Source organism: Somniosus microcephalus, chromosome 5, assembly GCF_052327205.1.
Source record: "Somniosus microcephalus isolate GS21.2 chromosome 5, FLI_Smic_1.0, whole genome shotgun sequence".
Taxonomy (NCBI): domain Eukaryota; kingdom Metazoa; phylum Chordata; class Chondrichthyes; order Squaliformes; family Somniosidae; genus Somniosus; species Somniosus microcephalus.
In genome coordinates, this window is record NC_140991.1 from 15010609 (window position 1) to 15031655 (window position 21047).

Genomic DNA, 21047 nt, shown 5'->3' on the forward strand with positions numbered 1-21047 from the left:
AGTGGGCAAGTCATAGACCCTTCCCTCTATCCCAGGGTCTTCTATACAGCCCAGTGGGCGAGTCATAGACCCATCCCTCCATCCCAGGGCCCTCTATACAGCCCAGTGGGCGAGTCATAGACCCATCCCTCCATCCCAGGGCCCTCTATACAGCCCAGTGGGCGAGTCATAGACCCATCCCTCCATCCCAGGGTCCTCTATACAGCCTGGTGGGCGAGTCATAGACCCATCCCTCCATCCCAGGGTCCTCTATACAGCCCAGTGGGCGAGTCATAGACCCATCCCAGGGTCCTCTATACAGCCCAGTGGGCGAGTCATAGACCCATCCCTCCATCCCAGGGCCCTCTATACAGCCCAGTGGGCGAGTCATAGACCCATCCCTCCATCCCAGGGCCCTCTATACAGCCCAGTGGGCAAGTCATAGACCCATCCCTCCATCCCAGGGCCCTCTATACAGCCCAATGGGTGAGTCATAGACCCATCCCTCTATACAGCCCAGTGGACACGTCATAGACCCATCCCTCTATCCCAGGGTCCTCTATACAGCCCAGTGGGCGAGTCATCGACCCTTCACTCCATCCCAGGGTCCTCTATACAGCCCAGTGGGTGAGTCATAGACCTATCCCTCTATACAGACCAGTGGACACGTCATCGACCCATCCCTCCATCCCAGGGTCCTCTATACAGCCCAGTGGGCGAGTCATAGACCCATCCCTCCATCCCAGGGTCCTCTATACAGCCCAGTGGGCGAGTCATAGACCCATCCCTCCATCCCAGGGTCCTCTATACAGCCCAGTGGGCGAGTCATAGACCCATCCCTCCATCCCAGGGCCCTCTATACAGCCCAGTGGGCGAGTCATAGACCCATCCCTCCATCCCAGGGCCCTCTATACAGCCCAGTGGACGAGTCATAGACCCTTCCCTCTATCCCAGGGTCCTCTATACAGCCCAGTGGGCGAGTCATAGACCCATCCCTCCATCCCAGGGCCCTCTATACAGCCCAGTGGGCAAGTCATAGACCCTTCCCTCTATCCCAGGGTCTTCTATACAGCCCAGTGGGCGAGTCATAGACCCATCCCTCCATCCCAGGGCCCTCTATACAGCCCAGTGGGCGAGTCATAGACCCATCCCTCCATCCCAGGGCCCTCTATACAGCCCAGTGGGTGAGTCATAGACCCATCCCTCCATCCCAGGGTCCTCTATACAGCCTGGTGGGCGAGTCATAGACCCATCCCTCCATCCCAGGGTCCTCTATACAGCCCAGTGGGCGAGTCATAGACCCATCCCAGGGTCCTCTATACAGCCCAGTGGGCGAGTCATAGACCCATCCCTCCATCCCAGGGCCCTCTATACAGCCCAGTGGGCGAGTCATAGACCCATCCCTCCATCCCAGGGCCCTCTATACAGCCCAGTGGGCGAGTCATCGACCCTTCCCTCCATCCCAGGGCCCGCTATACAGCCCAGTGGGCGAGTCATTGACCCATCCCTCTATCCAGCCTAGTGAACGAGTCATAGACCCATCCCTCCATCCTCTATACAGCCCAGTGGGCAAGTCATAGACCCATCCCAGGGTCCTCTATACAGCCCAGTGGGTGAGTCATAGACCCTTCCCTCCATCCTCTATACATCCCAGTGGGCGAGTCATCGACCCTTCCCTCCATCCCAGGGCCCTCTATACAGCCCAGTGGGCGAGTCATCGACCCTTCCCTCTATACAGCCCAGTGGACACGTCATAGACCCATCCCTCCATCCCAGGGTCCTCTATACAGCCCAGTGGGCGAGTCATCGACCCTTCCCTCCATCCCAGGGCCCTCTATACAGCCCAGTGGGCGAGTCATCGACCCTTCCCTCTATACAGCCCAGTGGACACGTCATAGACCCATCCCTCCATCCCAGGGTCCTCTATACAGCCCAGTGGGCGAGTCATCGACCCTTCCCTCCATCCCAGGGCCCTCTATACAGCCCAGTGGGCGAGTCATCGACCCTTCCCTCTATACAGCCCAGTGGACACGTCATAGACCCATCCCTCCATCCCAGGGTCCTCTATACAGCCCAGTGGGCGAGTCATCGACCCTTCCCTCCATCCCAGGGTCCTCTATACAGCCCAGTGGGTGAGTCATAGACCTATCCCTCTATACAGCCCAGTGGACACGTCATCGACCCATCCCTCCATCCCAGGGTCCTCTGTACAGCCCAGTGGATGAGTCATAGACCCATCCCTCCATCCCAGGGTCCTCTATACAGCCCAGTGGGCGAGTCATAGACCCATCCCTCCATCCCAGGGTCCTCTATACAGCCCAGTGGATGAGTCATAGACCCATCCCGCCATCCCAGGGTCCTCTATACAGCCCAGTGGGTGAGTCACAGACCCTTCCCTCCATCCCAGGGTCCTCTATGCAGCCCAGTGGGCGAGTCATCGACCCTTTCCCTTCTTGAGCTGGAATGCGTCGGAAGGGGCGGAGGAAGGAAGTAATTTGGCTGCTTTTTGCCCAGTTAGCATTAATGTCCTGCTGGAATATTGCCGTGGTAATCTCCCCCCTCACTGTCACACAGTAAGCAACTGCAAAAGACTTGATGGAGAATGGGTTTAAAAATGGAGAATGTGGCTTCTGTTTGCTGAACTATACATTAGTCAGTGGTTAGTGTATGTGCCCCATCAGTATTCCCCCCTCCCTGCCAGATGCTGTTGAAATGCATCCAACTGCCCCATGTTGGGTGGCCAGGATCTGCAGAGAAGTGCTTTCAAAAGACTTGTTCTATGATGCAAAAGGGATGAGAAAGGACCTTGCATTGAAGGACCTTGTCCATCCCAACCCCTCCAGTTGCCTAAAGGTAAGCTTGCGGGGGGGGGGGATCTGAAGGCAAGTCACCTCCACATCCCTCGTGCACTTCCTCACTGCCAGACTGAGAGTAGTAACTGACTTGGAGCAGGTTTTTACTTGCAGGCACCCTCGGTAAGAGAATGGTGCAAGGCACAGGGAGAGTTCAGAGAAAAATATAAATGCATATAGCTGTGGAAAACAAAAGGATTTTCCCCCCGAATTCATCGCAGCATTTAGGCAGCGGACACTTGGGAGTGGTTTGCAAACTGTAATCCAGTTGAGAGAGTTTCTATAGAACGTACAAGAGCAATTATAAAGCTATAATCGAGGACGGTTCATTTAATTGGGAAAGCTCAAGGTCCAAAATGAAGTTTTCGGGTTGAAAAGAGCAAAAGAGAAGATAAGTTGGGTCAGGAATTGGCTATTAAATAACACCAAGTTTGGGTTCTAAAAGCCTGACAGTTGTGGAAGGAAGGGATGACGAAGAGAGGCGAAGGGGCTCCACAGTTTTGAGGTTCTGTGGAAGGTTGAGATTAGGAGATGATGTGATGTGTCTTACTTTTCACACTGAGGATGCTGAAAGGAGAATTCATGTGTAGGATGGTGTAAATGGTGCTTAGGAAGAATGATGGGAAATTTCAGAGAAGCACAGATCATAATATTGAGCAGATAGAATCGAGAAAGGAGTTGGAGATTGGAGGTGAGGGAAAGGTTGTCTATCAGGTGAGCTGTTTCTTTTATCCTACCTAGGATGAGAAGAGCCTCCCCAGATATGGGAGTAGTATCCCAATCTTCGATGGAGGGAGTGAGAGGCCGGTGTCAGGTGAGACTGTCTAGATATGGGAGCACGATCTTAATCTTGGATAGAATTGGCTTTATAGAGGGAGTTGAGGTGTTGAGGGGAAGCTTTTTTGGCACAATAAAGAGAGGGCTTCTTGGTGGCAGCGTGTAAGAGGAGGAGATGTAAGAGTTCAGTTTGACGTCAGAAATGTTAACACGTGAAGGAGTAATGGTGCAGGCAACCGAAGTGGTGGCTGCTGCTTCGACTTGAGAGGTGGGAAGAAAAAGGAGATAAACTGAATTCTAGGAGCAATCTGGGATCTAGCTGGGCTGATTGATGGGGGAATTGAGGCTATTCAGGATTGCAAACGATTCGTGCTGCCTGATCAGTAACCAAGAATAAGCCGAGCGAATACTGGGGTTGGCAAGAATGCGGATTTCCACAGAGGTGAAGTTAGAGTAGATAGGCTGGATTTGAATAGAATCCTAGAATGATACAGCACAGAAGGAAGCCATTCAGCCCATCGTGCTTGTGCCGGTTCTTTTGAAAGAACTATCTAATTAATCCAACTCCCCTGCCCTCTCCCCATAGCTCTGCAAATTTTTCTTAATTTTTTTTCAGTACTATTTAGAAAGTGACTATTGAATCTGCTTCCACCACCCTTTCAGGCAGTGCATTCCAGATCACAAGTTGTTGTGTGAAAAATTTCTCCTCATCTCGCCTCTTGTTCTTTTGCCAATCGCCTTAAATCTGTGTCCTCTGGTTCTCGACCCTTCTGCCAATGGGAACAGTTTCTCTCTATCTGCTCTGTCTAGACCCCTCATGATTTTGAACACCTCTATCAAATCTTCTCTGCTCTAAGGAGAACAACCACAGCTTCTCCAGTCTATCCACGTAACTGAAGTCCCTCATCCCTGGAATCATTCTTGTAAATCTTTTCTGCACCATCTCTAAGGCCTTCACATCTTTCCTAGAGTGCGGTGCCCAGAATTGGACACAATACTCCAGTTGAGGCTGAACCAGTGTTTTTTAAAGGTCCATCATAACTTCCTTGCTTTTGTACTTTATGCCTCTATTTATGAAGCCAAGAATCCTGAATGCGTTTCTAACAGCCTTTACAAGTTGTCTTGCCAACTTCAAAGATTTGTGCACATACACCCCCAGGTCTCTCTGCTCCTGCACACCCTTTAAAATTGGGCAATTTAGTTTGTTGCCTCTCCTCACACTGGGCAAAATTTGAAAAGTTTTAGTTATGAAGTGTGGGAAAGCATGAACTCACCTGGGCGACGGGCAAGAATAGCCAGCTTAATGAAGGAGGTTAAGGTGAGAAGCAGGGATGTCAGAACTAACATGAGCACATGCGCCTCCGTTGGATTGGGGGTTAGTGTACAAATTGTAGGGGCGGGGGGGGGGGGGGGTGGTGAAAGACGGGAACCTTGGGCTTCAGTGAACTAGATGAGGGTAGGACTAGAGATGGAAATTGAGAGGTTACAGAAACTGGGAATGCTTATTTTTAACATAAAAGCCATGGGAGAGCTTGTTAAAAGGGGTAGAGAGAAGCTGAGCTCCAACACCGAAGGAGCGACTCAAGTTCAGAAGTGGAAAAGTGTACAGACGGTATAGATATATAATATTTACAGAGGTTGGTGAATGTGAGGAACAGATTGCCAGGTGAGGTCTTGGAGCTGTGTTGTGTTGGTACTGTAGGGGGGCATCCTTTACCTGGTCAGGCAGCCTTTTGCCACTGCACTGTGACCAATTCCAATTAGCGGTTTCGAATCGCTAAACCCTCCTTCCAGTTCTGACTGGAGGAACTTATAATTAATGATATATTAAAACGGACAAATGGTCTGGATGCAAGAAAGTCAAATTTTATTAAAACTGAAGAAACTACACCACACGATCAAAGTAATCACGGTAAAATTGCTTAACAGAGGAAGGCAGACGGCAAAAACAAGGGATAAATGGCTACAATGTTAATCTTACAATCTTAGCAACAGTTCCCTTAAATTACCACCCCTTCTCACTAGATTGTCTTGCTAGTGGGTCAGAAGCCTTGCTCACCTGCAGTCCAAAGAGTAAAAGAGAAGAGCGAGAGAGAACTTCCTGGGCTTAATCTTTATACCCTGGGAGTCCCTGCTGTTTTTGCGCCGAAAAGGTCCGTATACACAAGAGAAGGGCTTTTAAATTCCTCCATTCATACATGGAGACATCACGTAGTAGAGTCAATTTCAGTGAATGGATGTGTGTAAACAACCCATTGTGCTTGCTGTCCGATGATTGGCTGATTCAAACGGGCTACTCCCCAGTGTAAACAAGCAGCTTGTAGGTTACCGGACCTGCCCAATACCACAGGGTGACTGACAGCTCGGGCTCCATTCAAACTTACTACAGGGCAGCGCTGAGCTTTTCATATGCTAACAGCCTGTCCTGTTCTGCCTTTTTATAATTCTGTTTCCATGAGGTCTGTTCAGCCATTTTTATGCCCTGGGCAATTTAAACAGTCCAAAACTCAAGAGTACATCTTTTAATAAAATGTACAATCTTAAAGTGTGCGATTTTCACAAAGTTCTTTGATTCCAGTGTCCAAGTGCTGCCTAGCTTACGAGCTTTTTAACGCAGCCTTTTGCGGTTCTGGGTATGTTTTAAAACATTGTCCAACCCAGAGACAATTTAAATCACAAGTCTTCGTCCACGATGTGGATTAATAGTTCCCGATCTTCGGGGGCTGAGGGGATTTTGCGACCCCTACAGTACGTTTGAGAGCTTGGTGGATATTTGGCAAGGTAAGTGATTGATTGACTGGCAAAGTAAGATGGACTGCAATGGGCTTGCTGCAATTATATCGGGCCCTGGTGAGACCACACCTGGAGTACTGTGTACAGTTTTGGTCACCTTACCCAAGAAAAGGGTGTACTTGCCTTAGAAGGGGTGCAACATAAGTTCACCAGACTGGTTCCTGGGATGAGTGGGTTGTCTTATGAGGAGAGATTGAGTGGGTTGTCTCTATATTCTCGAGTTTAGAAGAATGAGAGGTGATCTCATTGAAACATAGAAAATTCTTAGAGGACTTGACAGGGTAGCTGCTGAGAGGCTGTTTCCCCCTGGCTGGGGAGTCTAGAACTAGGGTTCATAGTCTGAAATGGCCAACCCCTTATCCTGAGACTGAGGTGAGAATGTTCTTCACTGAGGGTGGTGAATCTTTGGAATTCTACCCCAGAGGGCTGCGGAGGCTCAGTCGTTGAGTATATTCAAGACTGAGATCGATAGATTTTTGGGCACTAAGAGAATCGAGGGATATGGAGGTAGGGCGAGAGAGTGGAGTTGAGGTAGATCATCAGCCAGGGGCCTTATGGCCTACTCCTCATATTTCTTATGAGTCCTGTGCGCAAACCAGCTTTAAGGAGATGCTACGAATGTTGGGGACAGATTGGGGTGGCTGATGTTGTGCAGAATAGTGGAAACGATTTCAGTCTGCAGTTCAAAATAAGTAGTTGAGGTGACGGCATAAATCATCGGGACTGAACCGCAAGAGATTACAGCCTTGTAATTGTTCCAGATAGCCATTCACCTCTACAACAGAATTTTAACTACATTCACAGCAATTGTACCTGAGTGCAATATTGACATTTGACTGCTGGATGAAAACGTTGGCCTGCTCCTTAAATCCCATTCAGTTGTGCTAATTATTTTTAACCCGTAAATCCTTTCTGCAAAATTAAATTCCTTTAATCAGCAGGGTTTATTTACCTCAAGCTGTGCTATTCTTTTGTTATTCCACTCTCACTTTAGGTGAATTTTGCGCCCGTCATGGTCTAGGGTATCAGTCCTGGGGCATGAGCCACTTTCCAATTACTATGTCAACTGCACCTAGGTCAGTTATAGGGTGGGGTGAAAAATAACGCTGCCTGATCATTACATTTTAATCTCTACTTTAGAAGAGCATCCTGTGATTTTGATTGTAATGTGGACTGTTTCACATAGGAGCCTTGCAGCCACCCGAGAGAGGAGACTGTCCAATAAATCTGGCCCCTGGTTGAATCTAGTCTCCTCTCCCTGCTGGCTGTAAGGATCCAATGTGAAGTGGACAATGGAAATGTCGCTCCGGTGACCACTGGCAGACTGGATGTCCAGTGATGTAGCTATTCTGTAGATTGGCATTCTAATCTGAATATCTGATTGGACACTTTCCATGTGATAAAACACGAGTGGACATTAAAAAGTCAGTTCCCTCTGATCAAAATAGAAGGGCAGAAAACCTACTGTGGAGGTCTGTTGGCACCTGTCAAGAGAATTCAATATATAACGCTTTTAACATTGCGACGTAATCCAAAAAATAGATATGGAGAAGGAGATACTGGGAAGGGTGACCAAAGCTTAGTCAAAGAGGACTTGGGTTTTAAGGAAATGGAGGGGATTTTAGGGAGGGAATTACACAGGGTGGGGCCTTCAGCTGAAGGCACAGCACTGATGGGGTGGGTGGGGAGATGCGCAAGAGGCCAGGATAAGAGGAATGGAGAGTTTGGGGGAATTGTAGATCTAGAGGAGGTTACAGAGCTGGGGAGTAGCAAGGCCATGGAGAGATTTAAACGCGAGGATGATATTTTTAAATTTAAGATGTTGGGGATCCAAAAGCCTGTGTAAGTCAGCAAGGACAGTGGTGGGGTTTGGGAGGGTGAGATTTGATGTGGGATATGATACGTGCAGCAGAGTTTTGGATGAGCTGAAGACAGGTTACTATTTTGGTTGTAGACCTGAGGTCCTCTCTTTAGATGCTGACTGACCTGCTGTACTTTCAGAGCACATTCTGTGTTTAAAGAGCGCTGTCAGCGGCAAAGTACCAGGCGGGGCAGATACTGGTTTCAATTCATAGCTCGGGGCAGTAATTTGGAAAAGAAATTGATTCCCCTTCACTTTTGTGAATTAAAATTGCATAGAATTTATTGCAGAGAAACAGGCCATTCGACCCTACTGGTCCATGCCGGTGTCCACAGGAGCCTCCTCACACCCTATCAGCATATCCTTCTATTCCTTTCTCCCTCATGTATTTATCTAGGTTCCCCTTAAATGTATCTATGGCATTTGCCTCAACTACTTGCGAGTTCCACATTCTAACCACTCTCTGGGTAAAGAAGCTTCTCCTGAATGCCCTATTGGATTTATTAGTGAATATCTTATATTTCTGGCCCCTCGTTCTGGTCTTCCTCACAAGTGGAATCATCTTCTCTAAGTCTATCCTATCAAACCCTTTCATATTCTTAAAGACCTCTAGCAGATCACCCTCAGCCTTCTCTTTTCTCGAGAGAGCCCCAGCCTGTTCAATCTTAACAACTGTAGCACACCATCATAGGTTTTTTTTGTTCATTCTCTGGATGTGTGTCTCCTTCATGCCGATTTAGGTAGTTGAGTAATCACAGTGGGACTATGTTCAGTTTTTTAAGCCTGATCCCATCAGATTTCTGCCCCTGCCTCAGTACCAAAACAGCTCTTATGAAAGTCACACATTCTTTGTGACTGTGACAAAGGTAAACTGTCCCTTCTCGACCTGTCTGCAGCCTTTGACACAGTTGATCACACCATCCTCCTCCAACGCCTCTCCACCGTCGTCCAGCTGGGTAGACTGCACTCGCCTGGTTCCATTCTTATCTGTCTAATCATAGCCAGAGAATCACCTGCAACGGCTTCTCTTCCCGCTTCTGCAACGTTACCTCTGGTGTCCCCCAAGGATCTATCCTTGGCCCCCTCCTATTTTTCATCTATATGTTGCCCTTTGGCGACATCATCCAAAAACAGTCAGTTTCCACATGTACACTGACGACACCCAGCTCTACCTCAGCACCACATCTCTCGACCCCGCCACTGTTTCTAAATTGTCAGACTGCTTGTCCGACATCCAGTACTGGATGAGCAGAAATTTTCTCCAACTAAATGTTGGGAAGCCCAAAGCCATTGTCTTCGGTCCCCGCCACAAACTCCGTTCCCTAGCCACCGACTCCATCCCTCTCCCTGGCAACTGTCTGAGGCTGAACCAGACTGTTTGGAACCTTGATGTCATATTTGACCCCAAGATGAGCTTCTGACCACATATCTGCACCATCACTAAGACCTCCTATTTCCACCTCTGTAACTTCGCCCCTGCCTCAGTTCATCTGCCGAAACCCTCATCCATGCCTTTGTTACCCCTAGACTTGACTATTCCAATGCACTTCCTGGCTGGCCTCCCACATTCTACCTTACGTAAACTTGAGGTTATCTAAAACTCGGCTGCCCATGTCCTAACTCACACCAAGTCCCGTTCACCCATCACCCCTGTGCTCGCTGACCTACATTGGCTCCCGGTTAAGCAATGCCTCAATTTTAAAATGCTCATCCGTGTTTTCAAATCGCTCCATGGCCTCGCCCCTCCCTATCTCTGTAACCTCCTCCAGCCCTGCAACCCTCCGGGATATCTGTGCTTCTCTAATTCTGGCCTCTTGAGCATCCCTGATGGTAATCGCTCCACCATCGGTGGCTGTGTCCTCAGCTGCCAAGGCCATAAGCTCTGGAATTCACCCTCTAAACCTCTTCGTCTCTCTACCTCTCTTTCCTCCTTTAAGACGCTCCTTAAAACCTACCTCTTTGACCAAGCTTTTGGTCATTTGCCCTAATATCTCCTTATGTGGCTCGGTGTCAAATTTTGTCTTGTAATGCTCCTGTGAAGCGCCTTGGGACGTTTTACTATGTTAGAAGGTGTTCTATAAATACAAGTTGTTGTTGAGTGTCTAATGGTGATTCCATTGGTTTCCATCCTTGGTCCATAGGAAACACCGATCGCTCCGTGTTGTGGATCTCACAGGACTCCAAGATGATGGAGACAGGCAAGATACAGATACCATTGGCCAATGGTCCCGAACTGTGGCTTTGGCCAAAGCCTGCATTGAAATATCTCGGACTAGCAGGAGGGATGAGTACAATTCATCTAAGCGGAGGAAGGGGAAAGGTGGTGCCCCGTTGGAGGGGGCCTGCGACAGCCTTTTGTGCGTAGAGATACACGCCAATCTCTTTGTCACAGGTAACTCTTATGGGACAGTAAAGGACGCACTGCAAATGGGCAAAAATTCTCCCCTGTGTCTGAAATGCCGGGACCTTCGAGCGGAAGAATTATCTGCAAAAAAGACCGTCAGTATCCTGGAGCTTTTGGACACGCTGGTTCTCAGGAAGATCGAGCTGCGATACAACAATCTCGGTCTCTGTGGTCTCAGCACAGTCTTCCCTTGCTTACCCACATTTGTGAATCTGATCAGCCTCAAGCTTCCCTACAGTAATATCGATGTGAGGCACATGACTTCAGAGATGGAAGAGTCCTTTCAGAACATGGTGTCAGTGTTCAGTCAGCTGCCTAACGTGAAGGAGTTAAATCTGGCGTCCTCCAGACTGTCTGGACGGATCCGTGAACTGCTTAGGTAAGTGGTCGACCTGTCTCGTGCTCCAGCTTTTTGTCCAGTCGCTCCCATTCCCATGTAAGTCTTCAGTTTGACACAGGTGCAACGTCAAAGGTAGGGTGATAGTTCAGCAATAAAGGATAGGGGCTCTCCTACTGGGTAACTATCTTTCCCAACTACACCCTATGAGGACAATCCTAGTGTGGGGAATAGTGAGTTGAATTCAAGTTCTTGTAGGTGAGAGCCCTTTTATCTAGTCCCAGGGTAACTCGGTGGACAAAACATGATTCAGTTTATTTTCCTTTCCTCTTTTCACCTATAAAGTGTCAGCCTTGGCTCAGTGATTGAACTCTCGCTTCGGAGTCAGAAAGTTGTGAATTGAAGCTCCGCTCCAGGGTTAGAGCCCATAAGCCAGGCTAATGCTTCAGTCCAGTACTGAGGGAGTGCTGCTTTGTTGGAGGTGCCATCTTCAGATGACACATTAAACCGAGACACTGTCTGCCAGTTCAGGGGGATGTAAAGGATCCCATGGAACTATTTGAAGACCAAGGAGAATTCTCCTGTCTTGGCCAATATTCGTTTCCCAACCAACTCCACCAAAAACAGATTAACTGGTCATTTATCTCGTTGCTGTTTGTGGGACTTTGCTGCTATGCTTGCTGTCAAAACAATAGTAACTGCACTGTTCTGAAGCTCCGATATCTTGAGGTTGTGAAAGCACCATTTCAGTGCTGTGGTAGGGTTGGAAACTTGGGGTGGAGCTTGGGTGGGCGGTAGAGAGCGAGGATTTTAATGGAGTCATGAGTGGGGTGGAACAAGGTGAGGCGCTCAGAGGAGAAGGTGCCAGAGGAGTCGGGGGACAGAGCAAGGTGAGATTTGGTGATAAGGGCTACACTGCCACCATGCTGGTTTGGGTAGACCAGGTGGTGGAAGGTATAGCCAGGTAGGGAGTAAGAGGCATCAACCACGAGCCAAGTGTCAGTCAAGCTCATGGTGTCAGTGCAATCATCCACAATGTCATGGATGGCAAAGACTTTGTCACAAGTGAACAAACATTCTAGAGAGAGATACAGAGAGGGGCAGTGATTGTAGACGGGGTCAGTGGTGAGATGGGTGAATGGGACTGGAAGGAGGCTGACATCTTCTCACCCACCCCCCCCACATCCCCCAATGGATGCTGGAGTACAGTTCTATGGGCACTGCCAATGCTCTGGTACCTTGCCCAAATAGCCATTCTACATATGTAAGCAGAGGTAGTATGTGCCAACAGGCAATTAGACTGGTGGTGGGAGGAGCATATAGAAATATTGATGCTGTCCGCCCATGCACTTTTTAAATAGGGTCACTGGTTAGCGATCAGGAGCAAGAACCCTTACTGACTTTACGTAGAATTACAACATGGAAACCGGCCGTTTGGCCCAACCAGTCCTTGATCCTCCACATCAGCAGTTGTCCTAAGCCTATATTGATTTAGTCCCCTTTCCTTCAACTACCTACCTAACCTATTCTTGAATGTTGACATGCTCTCTGCTTCAATCACTCTACAACCTCATACCCTCCGTGTAAAAAGGTTTCTCCAGCTCTTTGTCCTACATTTTGTTCGTCTGTCTTGGGCCTTTGTCTCCTCCTCCTACCCGTTACCCAGTGATGCCTCCTTTCATTTCTCTCCCCTCAGATACTTTGTCCTCAAACCTTTCCATATTCCTCTACCTTCCTACTCCCCTGCCACCGTACTCGGCTCGACTCCCTCTTGGATAAGCCTCGAGCTTCCCTTTGTGTGTGTCTCTCGGCATTCTCCGAATGACCCTTCGAGACACTCAGCGCTGCTTCCTTACGAGCAGTGGCCCAACTGCCCCGTCCTCATTTCTCACTGAACGTCCCACCCAGCATGTCTGCTGAGAGCTAATCTCACCAACCTTTCTCCAGTCCCAATCACCCATCCCACCATTGACCCCGTGAACTCTACAATCACCGCCCCTCTCTGAAACTCTCTCCAGAATGTCTCTTCACTTGTGACAAGACCCTTGCCCTCCACGACCTATTGTGGATGATTGCATTGACACCCTGACCTTGACTGAAACTTGGCTCGTGGATGATGCCACCTTGCCTCTTACTCCCTGCCTGGCTGTACCTACCAGTCCCGGAAGAGTCGTCTTGGGCCTCACCACAAACACTGCTCCCTCGCCACCGATTCCATCCTCCTCCCTGGTCACCGTCTCAGGCTGAACCAGACACTTTGTCCTATTTGACCCTGAGCTGAGCTTTGAATCCCATATACTCTACATCACCAAGACTGCCGACTTTCACCTCTAACATCGCCCTGCCTCATCTGTGCTTTTGTTACATCCAGACTCGACTATTTCAAAGCTCTCTTGGCCAGACTCCCATCTTCCACGCTCCGTAAACTTCAACCCATCCAAAACTCTGCTGCCCATACCCTAAACCCATCCAAAACTCTACTGCCCATACCCTAAACTCATCCAGAACTCTGCTGCCCATACCCTAAACTCATTATAAACTCTGCTGCCCATACCCTAAACTCATTATAAACTCTACTGCCCATACCCTAAACTCATCCAGAACTCTACTGCCCATACCCTAAACCCATCCAGAACTCTGCTGCCCATACCCTAAACTCATCCTAAACTCTGCTGCCCATACCCTAAATTCATCCAGAACTCTGCTGCCCATACCCTAAACTCATCCTAAACTCTGCTGCCCATACCCTACACTCATCCTAAACTCTACTGCCCATACCCTAAACCCATCCAAAACTCTACTGCCCATACCCTAAACTCATCCAAAACTCTGCTGCCCATACCCTAAACTCATCCAAAACTCTACTGCCCATACCCTAAACTCATTATAAACTCTGCTGCCCATACCCTAAACTCATCCAAAACTCTGCTGCCCATACCCTAAACTCATCCAGAACTCTGCTGCCCATACCCTAAACTCATCCAGAACTCTGCTGCCCATACCCTAAACCCATCCAAAACTCTGCTGCCCATACCCTAAACTCATCCAAAACTCTGCTGCCCATACCCTAAACTCATCCAAAACTCTACTGCCCATACCCTAAACCCATCCAAAACTCTGCTGCCCATACCCTAAACTCATCCAAAACTCTGCTGCCCATACCCTAAACTCATCCAAAACTCTGCCCATACCCTAAACCCATCCAAAACTCTGCTGCCCATACCCTAAACCCATCCAAAACTCTGCTGCCCATACCCTAAACTCATCCAAAACTCTGCTGCCCATACCCTAAACTCATCCAAAACTCTACTGCCCATACCCTAAACTCATCCAGAACTCTACTGCCCATACCCTAAACTCATCCAAAACTCTGCTGCCCATACCCTAAACTCATCCAAAACTCTACTGCCCATACCCTAAACTCATCCAAAACTCTACTGCCCATACCCTAAACTCATCCAAAACTCTGCTGCCCATACCCTAAACTCATCCAAAACTCTACTGCCCATACCCTACACTCATCCAAAACTCTGCTGCCCATACCCTAAACCCATCCAAAACTCTGCTGCCCATACCCTAAACTCATCCAGAACTCTACTGCCCATACCCTAAACTCATCCAAAACTCTGCTGCCCATACCCTAAACCCATCCAGAACTCTGCTGCCCATACCCTAAACTCATCCAGAACTCTACTGCCCATACCCTACACTCATCCAAAACTCTGCTGCCCATACCCTAAACTCATCCAAAACTCTACTGCCCATACCCTACACTCATCCAAAACTCTGCTGCCCATACCCTAAACTCATCCAAAACTCTACTGCCCATACCCTACACTCATCCAAAACTCTACTGCCCATACCCTACACTCATCCAAAACTCTGCTGCCCATACCCTAAACTCATCCAAAACTCTACTGCCCATACCCTACACTCATCCAAAACTCTGCTGCCCATACCCTAAACTCATCCAAAACTACTGCCCATACCCTAAACTCATCCAAAACTCTGCTGCCCATACCCTAAACCCATCCAAAACTCTGCTGCCCATACCCTAAACTCATCCAAAACTCTACTGCCCATACCCTACACTCATCCAAAACTCTGCTGCCCATACCCTAAACTCATCCAAAACTCTACTGCCCATACCCTAAACTCATCCAGAACTCTGCTGCCCATACCCTAAACTCATCCAAAACTCTGCTGCCCATACCCTAAACTCATCCGAAACTCTGCTGCCCATACCCTAAACTCATCCAAAACTCTACTGCCCGTAACCTAAACTCATCCAGAACTCTACTGCCCGTACCCTAAACTCATCCAAAACTCTGCTGCCCATACCCTAAACTCATCCAAAACTCTGCTGCCCATACCCTAAACTCATCCAAAACTCTACTGCCCATACCCTAAACCCATCCAAAACTCTGCTGCCCATACCCTAAACTCATCCAAAACTCTGCTGCCCATACCCTAAACTCATCCAAAACTCTGCCCATACCCTAAACCCATCCAAAACTCTGCTGCCCATACCCTAAACCCATCCAAAACTCTGCTGCCCATACCCTAAACTCATCCAAAACTCTGCTGCCCATACCCTAAACTCATCCAAAACTCTACTGCCCATACCCTAAACTCATCCAGAACTCTACTGCCCATACCCTAAACTCATCCAAAACTCTGCTGCCCATACCCTAAACTCATCCAAAACTCTACTGCCCATACCCTAAACTCATCCAAAACTCTACTGCCCATACCCTAAACTCATCCAAAACTCTGCTGCCCATACCCTAAACTCATCCAAAACTCTACTGCCCATACCCTACACTCATCCAAAACTCTGCTGCCCATACCCTAAACCCATCCAAAACTCTGCTGCCCATACCCTAAACTCATCCAGAACTCTACTGCCCATACCCTAAACTCATCCAAAACTCTGCTGCCCATACCCTAAACCCATCCAGAACTCTGCTGCCCATACCCTAAACTCATTCAGAACTCTACTGCCCATACCCTACACTCATCCAAAACTCTGCTGCCCATACCCTAAACTCATCCAAAACTCTACTGCCCATACCCTACACTCATCCAAAACTCTGCTGCCCATACCCTAAACTCATCCAAAACTCTGCTGCCCATACCCTACACTCATCCAAAACTCTGCTGCCCATACCCTACACTCATCCAAAACTCTACTGCCCATACCCTACACTCATCCAAAACTCTGCTGCCCATACCCTAAACTCATCCAAAACTCTACTGCCCATACCCTACACTCATCCAAAACTCTGCTGCCCATACCCTAAACTCATCCAAAACTCTACTGCCCATACCCTAAACTCATCCAAAACTCTGCTGCCCATACCCTAAACCCATCCAAAACTCTGCTGCCCATACCCTAAACTCATCCAAAACTCTACTGCCTATACCCTACACTCATCCAAAACTCTGCTGCCCATACCCTAAACTCATCCAAAACTCTACTGCCCATACCCTAAACTCATCCAGAACTCTGCTGCCCATACCCTAAACTCATCCAAAACTCTGCTGCCCATACCCTAAACTCATCCAAAACTCTACTGCCCATACCCTAAACTCATCCAAAACTCTACTGCCCGTACCCTAAACTCATCCAGAACTCTACTGCCCGTACCCTAAACTCATCCAAAACTCTGCTGCCCATACCCTAAACTCATCCAAAACTCTGCTGCCCATACCCTAAACTCATCCAAAACTCTATTGCCCATACCCTAAACTCATCCAAAACTCTGCTGCCCATACCCTAAACTCATCCAAAACTCTACTGCCCATACCCTAAACTCATCCAAAACTCTGCTGCCCATACCCTAAACTCATCCAAAACTCTACTGCCCGTACCCTAAACTCATCCAGAACTCTACTGCCCGTACCCTAAACTCATCCAAAACTCTACTGCCCATACCCTAAACCCATCCAGAACTCTGCTGCCCATACCCTAAACTCATCCTAAACTCTGCTGCCCATACCCTAAACCCATCCAGAACTCTGCTGCCCATACCCTAAACTCATCCAAAACTCTGCTGCCCATACCCTAAACTCATCCAAAACTCTGCTGCCCATACCCTAAACTCATCCTAAACTCTGCTGCCCATACCCTAAACTCATCCAGAACTCTGCTGCCCATACCCTAAACTCATCCAGAACTCTGCTGCCCGTACCCTAAACTCATCCAGAACTCTGCTGCCCATACCCTAAACTCATCCAGAACTCTGCTGCCCATACCCTAAACTCATCCAAAACTCTGCTGCCCATACCCTAAACTCATCCAAAACTCTGCTGCCCGTACCCTAAACTCATCCAAAACTCTGCTGCCCATACCCTAAACTCATCCAGAACTCTGCTGCCCATACCCTAAACTCATCCAAAACTCTGCTGTCCATACCCTAAACTCATCCAAAACTCTGCTGCCCATACCCTAAACTCATCCAAAACTCTGCTGCCCGTACCCTAAACTCATCCAAAACTCTGCTGCCCATACCCTAAACTCATCCAAAACTCTACTGCCCATACCCTAAACTCATCCAAAACTCTGCTGCCCATACCCTAAACTCATCCAGAACTCTGCTGCCCGTACCCTAAACTCATCCAAAACTCTGCTGCCCGTACCCTAAACTCATCCAAAACTCTGCTGCCCATACCCTAAACTCATCCAAAACTCTGCTGCCCATACCCTAAACTCATCCAAAACTCTACTGCCCATACCCTAAACTCATCCAGAACTCTGCTGCCCGTACCCTAAACTCATCCAAAACTCTGCTGCCCATACCCTAAACTCATCCAAAACTCTGCTGCCCATACCCTAAACTCATCCAATACTCTGCTGCCCATATCCTAAACTCTACTGCACCAAGTCCTGCTCATTGACTCCCAGTCCAGCAATGGATCAATTCTAAAACATTTCATCCTTGTGTTCAAATCCCTCCATGGCCTTGCCCCTCCTTATCCTCCAGCCCTACAACCCTCCAAGAACTCTACGTTCCTCCAGTTCTGGCCTCTTGTCCATCCCTGATTTCCTTCAGCTGGTTAAGCTCTCTGTTCTGGAATTCCCTTGCTAACATTTCCTGGCCAACATCACGAAAAGCAGACTAACTGGTCATTTATCTCATTGCTGCTTGTGGGATCTTGCTGTACACAAATTGGCTGCTGCGTTTCCCTACATTACAACAGCGACTACACTCCAAAAGGTGGCGAAGCGCTTTGGGCAGGGAGGTCCTGAGGTCATGAAAGGCACGATATAAATGCCTTTTGTTCTTTCATGTAAGGAGGTAGTATTAGGGGAAAGCTGTGTGCTGCTGCTGGGGTTTGTGTTCCTTGTTCGTCCATTTGGAGGTCAACTGTTCACACACTATTAAAGGATTAATGTGTTGGGTCTGAATTTGGAAAATGTCTGCCATTGATTGTATCCATGAAATGTAGGGTTGGTGGACACGGCAGCAATCAAATCCTGTCTGCTGTCATCTCCTAGAGTACCTGCAAATGACAGTGAAGCTGTTTTACCTTCCCCAATTACCCAGTTTTACTGCAATGTTGATATATGTTCCAGGGACCATTTATCAAATAACCGGTTGTGTCACTAAATCTGGTCATTTGGATGATGAGATACCAGTTAAAAGACTTGTATGACCTCAGGACATCCCAAAGCACTTTATAGCCAGTACTTTTGAAGTGTATTCACCGTTGTATTGTAGGGAAATGTGGCAGCCAATTTGCACACTTTTTTAGTGATGTTGGTTGAGGGATAAATATTGGCCAGGATACCGGGGAAAACTCCCCTGCTATTTCTTTGAAATAGTGCCATAAGATTTTTTACATCCACCTGAGAGAGCAGATGGAGCCTCGGTTTAACGTCTCTGAAAGACGGCACCTCCGACAGTGTCAGTCTACGTTTTGTGTCCAAGTTTCTGGAGTGGGACTTGAACCCACAAACCTTCTGACTAGGTGGTGAGAGTGCTACCCACTGAGCCCCGGCGGACACCTTTAGTTACAAGGCACTAAGTATGTGAGTAGGACCCATGTTGCTGTTCTGTTGCAGTTTCTCCTTGGTACCATGTTTTATGCTTTAGCGCTGTTGGTTCGAGGCAACTGGGAGCAGTGATTGTTGGTGGAGCATCCCCTCTTGTGACGATACGAAGTGCCGCTGTCGAGAATCCCAATCCCACCATTCCGTTTGGTTGGTTCAAGCCCCACTCCAGGACTTGAGCACACAACCTGAGCTGACACTGGTGCAGCGCTGCATTGCTAAAGGTGTCAAAAGAACCATTAAACCGATGCCCTGTCTGCCTGTTTTGATGTCATTGTGCCAGGGATCTTTTACTTCCAGCTGAACCAAGAAAAGCAAGGAGTCCTCCCAGTGTCCTGCTCAACATTCCTCCAATCAGACCGACCTGCTGTGTATATTGGTCACTGTGTTTACCCATAGAAGTGACTGCACTTCAAAAAGGAAATTAATTCCAAGTGCTGCACTGTTCCCTAAGCTGTGCTTCGATCTGCGTGGCCCGTTTCTTTTAATGCGTGGTCCCTTTAAATTTCTGCGCATGTGCGGTATTTACAGTGTAAAAGCCTGTGAGCGGCCTGCGGGGGACCTTTCGGATCACTGCGCGCCCGTGTGCGCACCTTAACGGGAACATTGATGTGAAGGTAATTGACGAGAACCAGAGGGGAGAGGAGGAGAATTTATTTTTTATGCAGTGAGTTATGATCTGGATCCCACTGCCTGAAAGGGTGGTGGAAGCAGATTCAGTGGTAACTTGAAGGGGCTATGGGGAAAGAACAAGGGACTGCGACTATTTGGATAGCTCTTTCAAACAGCTGGCACAGGCATGATGAGCCATATGGCCTCCTGTGCTGTATGATTCTATAAAGGGCTATGTTCTGAGACTTGTGACGAGGCGGTATACGAATGCAAGTTCTTGTCTGCCTTTATCTCACCGAGAGGGTCTGCCCCTTACAAAAAACATCTGCTTCCAGGCTGCCTCTGACCAGCCATCTCCAGTAAATAATTTGATTCTGCGGTGTTGTATGGCGTAGAATAGCGGAGCTTGTGTGGAGTGTAACTGATCTGTTTCAAACAGTGTCTTGCAGAAGCCCTTGGAAAGCTTGGAGCTCGCCTACTGCTACCTTCTACCAACCGATGCAACCTACCTGGCCAACAGCCATCATGCCCCTTTCCTGAGGAAGCTGGATTTGAGCGGCAACAACCTGTCCGACGTCCTCCTCAGCCCCTTCTGCCAGTTCCTGCAACAGGCTTCCACCTCGCTGGTCTACCTGGACATCATGGAGTGCAGGGTGATGGACAGACAACTCAGCTCCTTCCTGCCTGCCCTTGGGCACTGCTCTCAGCTCCAGTACTTCAGCTGTTTCTGTAACCCAATCTCCAGCCAGGGCCTCAAGGCCTTGCTTCACACCGCAGTGCAGCTTCCGGCCCTTAAAATCGTCGTGCACCCTATCCCGGTCGACTGCTATGAAGAAGGACTCCCCTGGCCCCCATCCACATATGACCTTATTGACTACAGTATCGATCAAGAGAAGCTCAGTCGGGTTGATGCAGAACTGAATGAGATACGGTTAAAGGCAGTGCGAACAGATATTGTTACAACAGTGGAGCTATACAATGACTTCTCACTTGATATGTTGCAGTTGTACTGAAGCAAACCCCCTTCACTTTTTTTAACAACAGGAACAGCTTGTATTAAATGCGTTTGAGACACATGCAATTTATATGAATTGTTTTTATATGTATATAAAATTTCACTTAATTGACTTATCTTTTCAAGGAAGCAATAAGATGAACCATTTTATTCAATGTCTTCCCCTGCCCAGTGTGCATATACAGGATGCACAAAGCTTACGGAAGAGTGGAATTAATTCTCTTCCTTTTCCCCCCTCCCCACTCCTGCAAGTCAGCCCATTAGCCAATGGGTGCTTGCTTGTTACAGGAGTAAGTGAATGTATTAACGCCTGAGATGGTGGTTTGTAGATTGGGGAAGGGGCAGGATGTGTTTAACAGAT

The 21047-nt window shown here is 48.3% G+C and overlaps 1 protein-coding gene across 4 annotated transcripts in view; it reads left to right on the plus strand.

The window, feature by feature from the left end:
- The window catches only part of LOC147116905 (leucine-rich repeat-containing protein 14-like), a 55120-nt gene extending 34373 nt beyond the window's left edge, over window positions 1-20747 (plus strand). For all 4 annotated transcript variants that reach the window (XM_085987352.1, XM_085987354.1, XM_085987355.1 and 1 more), the window contains 2 exons: window positions 10404-11045; window positions 20111-20747. In XM_085987352.1, coding sequence (XP_085843478.1) covers window positions 10404-11045; window positions 20111-20684 — 1216 coding nt within the window. In that variant the 3' untranslated portion in view covers window positions 20685-20747. The remainder of the gene's footprint in view (window positions 1-10403; window positions 11046-20110) is intronic.
- The last annotated feature ends 300 nt before the right edge of the window (window positions 20748-21047 follow it).